Below are 8,376 nucleotides of genomic sequence, written 5' to 3'. Positions count from 1 at the left end.
CCTGCCCCAGTGCCCGCGGCTCCCTCGGGGCTGAGCCATGCTGGCCAGGCGCCCGCAGCTCTCCCGTGGTGTGTTTGCCCTGTGTGCAACTGCAGCTGTCAGCCCAGTGTCCCTCCCAAGTGGGATGATGCTTGCGATAACAAGTGAGCTATTTTGTAGGAGCAACCTAGAAAGTAGTGATTTTAAAGAAGAATGTTATTCTTAGTGTTAGGAGAAGTTTCTTTTAATGCTTGTTGAAAGTTACAGGATAATAGAAGATGTTATGGCTAAACCCACTTTGCTTCTTGCTTATGCTTGGGGAATTTATTCAGGTGCAAGTGTCAGTTGGGAGTAGAATGGTGCGTTTTTCTCTGTGTGCCTTTCCCCAGCTGCTTTGTACTGTTGCTCTGCTTACATGAGGGCAGACAATTGTTTGTCTCTTGTAATCTTCCTCCTGTTTTTGGTCAGCACCATCAGCCATCCTCGGCAGGATGTTACGTTTCAGTTACATCACGAAATGGTTACAATTCAGGTGCAAGTGTCAGTTGGGAGTAGAATGGTGCGTTTTTCTCTGTGTGCCTTTCCCCAGCTGCTTTGTACTGTTGCTCTGCTTACATGAGGGCAGACAATTGTTTGTCTCTTGTAATCTTCCTCCTGTTTTTGGTCAGCACCATCAGCCATCCTCGGCAGGATGTTACGTTTCAGTTACATCACGAAATGGTTACATAACGCAGTGTTTGCCCTTTTTCTCCTGATCTGATTTCCTTCTCTGTGCATCTGCCTGAGCATGCTCAGACTCTTGGGGTTTGGTTCAGGGGTCAGTGAAATCAAAGCAAAGACTGTGATGCCAGGAGTGATAGTGTTACAAACAAGCTGTTTGCATACGAGGCCTGCTGCCATCCTAGTCTAGGGGTTTTCACACCTCAAATGGTTACATAACGCAGTGTTTGCCCTTTTTTTTTTCTCCTGATTTCCTTCTCTGTGCATCTGCCTGAGCATGCTCAGACTCTTGGGGTTTGGTTCAGGGGTCAGTGAAATCAAAGCAAAGACTGTGATGCCAGGAGTGATAGTGTTACAAACAAGCTGTTTGCATACGAGGCCTGCTGCCATCCTAGTCTAGGGGTTTCACACCTCCTTTTGTCCTTCCTACCGTCCCTCCCTCAGCTCAGGGAAATGCACACTGTTCATCTGCAGGGCTGCAGGGAATTTCCCTGTGCCAGTTATGGCACTGTGCCTGGTGGACACTCCTGCTGAGCGTGGCTGATTGTGGGTGAGGGACCGGAGCTAAGGTTAGCAGAGGGGCAGAGCTGATGTGCAGAGTAGTGTTGGTGAGATGGACTACATGGTGTTACCAGGGCTCAGAGATCAGTTTTCCATGCCTGACCCCTGTCTTGGTCTTAATTATTAGCAGAAGTCATGGGGAGACTTGTCCTGGCAAAGACCTTTTTGTTACCTGTTCAACATCTTCCATTCATGCACTCATACTTACAAACCAATAATGTACAATGCAAGTAGCTCAAGCTTGTCTAAGTGTATTCACTCGTTGCATATGAATTACAAGAGAAGATAGTATGGCACAAGCAGTAAGTCACTCAGCACTGGGTCCTAAAACTATTAACCTTTACAGAAAGAGGTTTTTGTTAATCATCTTGTTCTCAAGGAATTTTCCTGACACCCAGTTGCTGAAGATACAACTCAAACTTCATATGCTTTTGTCAGACCCCACAGCTTGGTGGATGGTGTGGATGTTACAGATCAGAATGCAATAGTTGTACGGCAAAGGGCCTGTGTCCCCAGGCACACTGCACTAACAAGGACACCTGAAGTGCCACACTGTCAAAACACCTGCTAGCTATCCCAGGCTGTGCTCTAGACAAGTTAATTGTTGTCTTTTACCTTCAGGCAGCAATTATGTAACTCATTCTTTCAGGACGGAGCTTTCTTCTGTGCTCACATATCCTTAACCCTGCAGCCTTAAGTGGTATTGGTGCAAGACAAGATAAAAAAATCAGTTGCTAGTTTATTCTTCTGTGTTCTGCTTTGCTATTTCAGCCATGCAGAGACACTCTACATCTAATGATTAGGGAATTAGTACAGCTCACATTTTGATCTTCAGAACGATGCTACCACCTCCTACAATCAAAGAAGAAAACCTGACTGAACACATACACTGTGCCTTTGCTGCCAGGAGGGAGACAGTGTGCAAGCTACATAGTGGCCAACTTTAGGCAGTGGTAGAGGCTCATTAGATCCCTGAAGGAGGGCAGGATAAAATCATCTTCAGTATTCTGCATTGAAAGGGTACTCCTTGTGATTTTTGCACCTGGAGGAAACCAAAGAGGAAAGATTACTCAAGGCTGAAATAACTGCTACACAGAACAGTGGGTATACAGAGGAGCCTTCAAGGGAGGTTCTGCATCAAGTAACTGCAGAATGAATTTAAGAGACTTAGAACAGAAATATCACACGTGATCAACAAGTTCCAGTCTTATTATTCAGGCACTGAACAGTGGTAGGACCAAGTTACTTTCTAGATAAAGAGTTAAAGTTCACCCTGTTTACAGAGAAAACTGCAGTTTCTGTGGCCTTTCAGCCAAGACTTCTTGTCTTCCTCTAGGCTTCCAAGGGTGTAGCTGCAAGCAGTTGTGCTTTGTACTACACCACAGATGGTCATTCTCTCCTCCAACCACTGATGTAAGAGCTGGCATCAGTTTATAATACATCACAGAAAAAAAACCTACCATAAGCTTAAAACTGCCTAAAGCTCATTTCTCCAATATGGGCATGGGCAAAGTCAGAACCCTCCCTTTGGAATTTCAGGCACAGAAAGTTTCCTGGACTAATGGATTTACAGTGAATACACAGTATGACTTATCCTTTAGTCAATACAGTGAAAGTATAACTACACTAAGATGTTAAATACCAGATGCTTCATCCCCCAAATGATTTCAGATTTCAAAATATACCCAATTTAAAGAGCTATACCAGCACCCGAATAAAGGTATCAGACCTCCAGTATTCAGTACCTGAATCAGAATTAAGATCACTGAAAATGAAAGTCTGAAGGAGACAAACTATCACTTACGTGATCATTTCGCAGATCCTCCAGTTTCTGTCCAGGCTGAGCAGGGTTGTCATCTCCTCTTTGGTCAACTCAAAGTCAAACACCTAATAAGAGAAACAGCTGGAAATCACCTCTTGGAATGAGTCAAACCAGATGCAGGATTCACAGGATGAAAGAACAAGTTCACATCAGAAAGGGTGCTAGTTATAAGTGCTGGCTTCATGAAACAGGGAAAGGAAAAGTAGGATCTTTGCATTTTTGAGAGGGAAGAAACAAACAAATTGACTGCCAGCTGCACTGACACGTGCCAGCCGTTCCAAGGTGTTTGGAGAGCACTCAGTGTTGCAGAATGCCTCCATCCTCCATTTCTGAAAGAAACATCTACAACAATTTCATATTTCAATAAATCCGTCTGTGTTACTGCTGAAATCCTGAGGTCCAGTATCAGAAAAACCCCTTAACAGGCAGGCGAGGTATTGCTTTGTTGACACCAGAACTCTTCCCCTAAAGCTGCTTACTCTGTATTTTGAGGACTATTACTGCGTTTGTGCTCCAAGCAAGCCCTGCCCAGCATTTCATCCACAAGTCACAGAACAGGAGACACCACGTAAAGTGGCTGATAATGTTATTAGCATGCTGTTTCCAAGAGCTCTGTCTCTTTTCTTCAGCTGTAGTTTGGACTGTAGCCCTTAGCTTCCAGACACAGACAAAGAGCCTTGTCCTCTTGCCGGAGGAGAAGCTGGGAAGGGTGAGAGAGTGTCACTGCTTGCTCTGCAGGAGCAGCCATGCCTTCCCTGCAGGGCAGCACCCAGCTCCCTCCTGACCCCTCACCTTGAAGTTCTCCACGATGCGCTGTGGTGTGACAGACTTGGGAATCACAATCACATTCCTCTGGATCTGGAAGCGAAGGAGAACCTGCAGGAACAGACAACGGAATCATTCCTCCTGCTGTGGAGGAAGCAGATCCTGATCCAACAGCTGTTTTGCCTAAGCCATAGCCACTCCTGCAGAGCTGCACTTCAAATCATTCCTGTCCCTGCAGCACAGGTAGCACTGCCTGGAGTGCAGAGGGAATTGGTGAAGGCTCCCATGGAAGGCCTCCTTTCCCATCCAGTTTTGGGACAATTCCTTTGCTTTGCACTCTCCCATCCAGTTTTGGGACAATTCCTTTTCTTTGCACTCAGGCTTTCAGCAGTCTATGCAAGGCTTTCATTCGCTGCAGGAAGACTTGAGAGGGGAAGTGACATCTGAAGATGGGTGATGAATCTTTTCTTGGCTGAGAGGCAAAGAGCTAGTAGTGGACAACCTGCATTGCTTGTTCCCACCACAAAACAGCACCACAGCTCACAGGTAACACAGATAATGCTGTTCCCTCTTTCAGACATAGTTTCCTCAATGGCTGTTTTAAGGAATGAGTACCCACTGTGTGGCACCTACTCACCTGTGCTGGGGTTTTGTTGTGCCTGGCTGCAATCTCTTTGATCTTGGGGTCATCCAGAAGGGAAGGAGCATCTGGCTTACTTCTAGACAGAGGGGAAAAAAAGGAAGAAACAAAGAATCACTCAAGAGACATCCTGCCTAGCATAAGCAATTTAGAATAGAAATTAAATCACACCAACACACTTGGGAATTACCCGTCAGGGCGTCCCAGGGGACAGTATGCTGTCACAGTGATCCCTTTGGACTGGCAATAGTTGATCAGCTTCTCCTGGGCAAGGTATGGATGACACTCAATCTGCCAACACAGAAGCAGAGACTGAGAGTTGTAGAACTACTGTAGTTCTCCCATGCTCCAGAGATTTTTCAAAATCCTAGCTTCCTAATTCCAGGCTGCCTTTATCCTACCATGCATGTGATCTGTGTAACAAGACTCTAATTCCATAGGGCACCAACTTTTATACTGAGCCTTTATGTGCTTTTTGCATTTTGCTCAGAGAGGCTTAAAAAAAGTCAATGATTATAGTCAGAATTACTGCTCATATTTGGAGTCTTTATCCCTCCAGAGAGAATGCTTCCTAGGAAAATACTCCAGAATTTGTAAACAAGGTGAGACTAAAAGGATATATTTTGGTTCTGTTTGTACCAAGAAATATCCAGAGAGAGGGATTTAAAGTACATGCTGTGTCTGCTTTGTTCTCCCTTTTTCCATCTCCTCATTCAACTGTAATCAGACCTTTATAATCCCTCAAAAGTATTTACCTGCAGTCACTTTGCAGCTTACCTGGTTGTTTGCAGGCTTGTGTTTCAGGCCTGGCTTGTTCAAGATTCTTTCAGTCTGATCACGGTTGAAGTTGGAGATTCCAATGGCTTTTACCAGACCAGCATCCACCAGCTCTTCCATGGCCTGAGACAAAGGGGAGCACAGTCAGCATGCAGTGTACCAGACATGACCTGAGTGATGTGCCTTGTTTCTCTTCATGGGAAGCACATTTTAAAAGCTACCATGTACTTCTGTGAGCTCTTTCCAACTAATTTACATGTATGAGCCATTCTGCAGCAGCTGAAGCTAACACCATTGCTGAGGACAGAAGACATGACTCCTCCACTCGAGATGAACTTACCTCCCACGTCTGTAGAATATCTGTGTTGCTGGGGATAGCCATGCCTTTGTCATCTGTGGGGAACAGGTCCTCTCCTGCCTGTCAGCAAGAGAGAAAAGGCTTGAAAACCTGTTGAGAAGTTCACGCAATACCATGAGAGCTCACAACCACAATAGCTTAAACTTCTAGTGCAGGCAAGAGCACTAATTCCTGCCTACATTCAGTCATTCTTTCCTGAGAAGGAGGAGGAATTTAAGGCATTTTTGCCAGTGACCATTCCCATAAAAACAGGTTTTTCTGCTGGACCCCTGGAACTGATAGCTCACCCAAACACCTACAGGGAAACAAACCACTCAGGACTATATCCTCCAGTCTCATGTGTTCACTTCAGGTGTTGTTCTTTAGTTCCCACTTAGGAAGAACTGTTTTGCTCTTTTCCCAGAAGGGTATCAGAGAACCTAGTTAGGTACTGGGAACATTTTGGTCTACACAACACCAGATCTGGTGAAAAGAGGTATGATGTGCAGTGACAGTTCTTCCATAACAAAGCTCAGTGTAAACCCACTAACACTAAGAAAATTAGAAGAGCCTTAGTGTACAAGTTATGAAAAGTTGCATTTAGCAGCTGTCTGCTCCTGTCACCATGAGACAGTTTCATGGCTTTGTTAATATAAAGGCAAAACAGAGCAGGAAATAAAGGTGAGCATGTCAAAAGTAACAGGTAAGACAGAAACTAAGCAGACTGAGCAGGACAGAAAGGCTAAGACTAGAAATATTCAAATCATGACATCAACTCCTTCACTAATTTTGCGGGCCTAAACTCTACACAGGAGTTTTACCTTTTAAATTCCTATCTCAGTGGAACACCACTAAGGCTCCTACAAGCAAGAACAGCTCAATTTGCCCTGCATTAAAGACTTGGTGATCAAAGAGAGAAATGGAAAACAAAAATATTTTCTTTTGCTCTCTGACTCCCTAACACACAGAGGAAAATTTCTGACGTGCAACGAAGTGCAGCTCTCCTCTTACAAGGGGAAATTTTGAATGAACATACACTGGATTTGTAAGAGAAAGGGAAAGCAGACTATCTCATGCTTGCAGTGGGAGATCTGCCCCTAGTTTTCAGACCATCATTCCCAGGATCAAATGGGCAGGCAAGCAACAGTCTCAGGGGAGAGACAAAGAGCCTGGCTCACATGGCCAGAGTAAGGCTGAGCACCAGAGCAGTGCTGGCACAGGTGACAGACACAGGTGATTGTCTTTCTCAGCCAGAGTAATTGTTGGGCTGTGAAGCCATATAGCTCACCAAAAGCCACAGTCACGAGTCCAAGGGCATTGCTGTTACTGTACCTTGAACCCAAAAGGCCAGTGGACAAGGTAGAGATCCAGGTAATCCAGTTTCAGGGCAGCAAGAGTCTTCTGGCAGGCTGCCTTCACCAGAGACTTCTCATGAAATGTGCACCACAGCTAGAGAAAAGAACAATGCACACTGACTTCCTGGATTAAAACTCTTGGGTCCTCTCCTGCACAGCACAGAAATGCTCCGTGTTCTTTGGAAGGCAATATGGAATGAGGTGTCCTAGTGCTCTTCAGATGTGGCTAGCTCTGGGATGGCCTGTGACACTGCAGGCAGTGTGTGCAGTAGTAGCACAGCCCTTGAGCAGGATCATAACAAAGTCCTCTGGTTCAGACATAATTTGTATCACTCACTTTCCCTGCACATTGCTCTGCAGTTGGCCTCTACTCATCCATCCCCCAGCACTTTGTCTCCTCAGCTCAGTGCCAGAGCACAACAGGGCTGTGCTGCTCAAGGTTTCTGTACATTTTGGGGAGGAAAACAGTCTTGACTCCCTTCAGTGTTATTGGATTCACCAGGGAATAAAGCTGCCACGGGACAGTTAGGGTAAGGGTGATACTTTTCAAGGAACTCACTCTTCCTATCCAATGGCTACAACAATAAAAATTACTGTCAGTGGACAGGAAAGGATCAAACTCTTATCACTGCACTGATGAAGTCAAACAAGAAACTAATATAAGGAGTGATCTCATTTACATTATGAGCTTCTCCAATGCCACACCATTAAATTCCTTTAATTTCCTACTGTAAAAATATCATAGGTAAAGCCAGTCTGTCCATGACCCATGGCCATCTAAAGCCAGTCTGACCATGATCCAAGACTGGTCCATACCTTACTGACGATGAAGAGGTCCTCTCGTTTCACAACACCTTCCTTGATTTTCTGCTGGATCCCATCCCCAACTTCCTTCTCATTCTGGTACACATAGGCACAGTCGAAGTGTCGGTACCCAGCATCGATGGCAGCTGTCACTGCAGCTGTTACCTGCCCTGGGGAAGACTAACGGGAAAAAGGGGATGATGTGCCTTGACTTGGGATTTTCACATGCTTTCCCTTTGGTAGCCACAGGGTAGAGAAACAAAAGGGCTTTAAGAATCATAGATTTTAGGGGTTGGAATGGACCAGTCCAAGCCCTGGGCAGGGACACCTCCCACCAGAGCAGGTTGCTCAAGGTTTCATCCAACCAGGCCTTGAACACTGCCAGGGTGGGGGCAGCCACAGCCTCCCTGGGCAACCTGTGCCAGTGTCTCACCGGACAAATCTTTTTCCTAGTATCTGTCCTAAATTTCCCCTTTCAATTTGAGTCCTTTACCCCTTGTCCTACCGCTGCAGTTCCTAAGAAGGAATCCCTCTCCGGTTCCCCTGCAGCCCTCTACACCTTTTCCGCCTATCTTTTTCTGGGTAAGTACACAACACGAGCACAGGCCCCGGAGCT

At 45.6% G+C, this 8,376-nt stretch overlaps 1 protein-coding gene across 1 annotated transcript; it reads right to left on the bottom strand.

Annotated features, from left to right (window-relative positions):
• Positions 1-2,238: 2,238 nt before the first annotated feature.
• On the bottom strand, positions 2,239-7,940 carry AKR1B1 (aldo-keto reductase family 1, member B1 (aldose reductase); the record flags this gene model as incomplete). The annotated part of the gene is made up of 9 exons (XM_009081350.1): positions 2,239-2,302; positions 3,065-3,147; positions 3,875-3,958; positions 4,485-4,566; positions 4,678-4,778; positions 5,265-5,387; positions 5,605-5,682; positions 6,934-7,050; positions 7,773-7,940. Coding segments are annotated over 9 exons (879 nt in total), but the record flags the coding sequence as incomplete, so codon positions are not given.
• Between the last annotated feature and the right edge of the window lie 436 nt (positions 7,941-8,376).

This window comes from Acanthisitta chloris, unplaced genomic scaffold (assembly GCF_000695815.1).
Source record: "Acanthisitta chloris isolate BGI_N310 unplaced genomic scaffold, ASM69581v1 scaffold35048, whole genome shotgun sequence".
Taxonomy (NCBI): Eukaryota; Metazoa; Chordata; class Aves; order Passeriformes; family Acanthisittidae; genus Acanthisitta; species Acanthisitta chloris.
The sequence above is the reverse complement of the archived record's forward strand: the minus strand, read 5'-3'. Positions and strand labels throughout refer to the sequence as shown.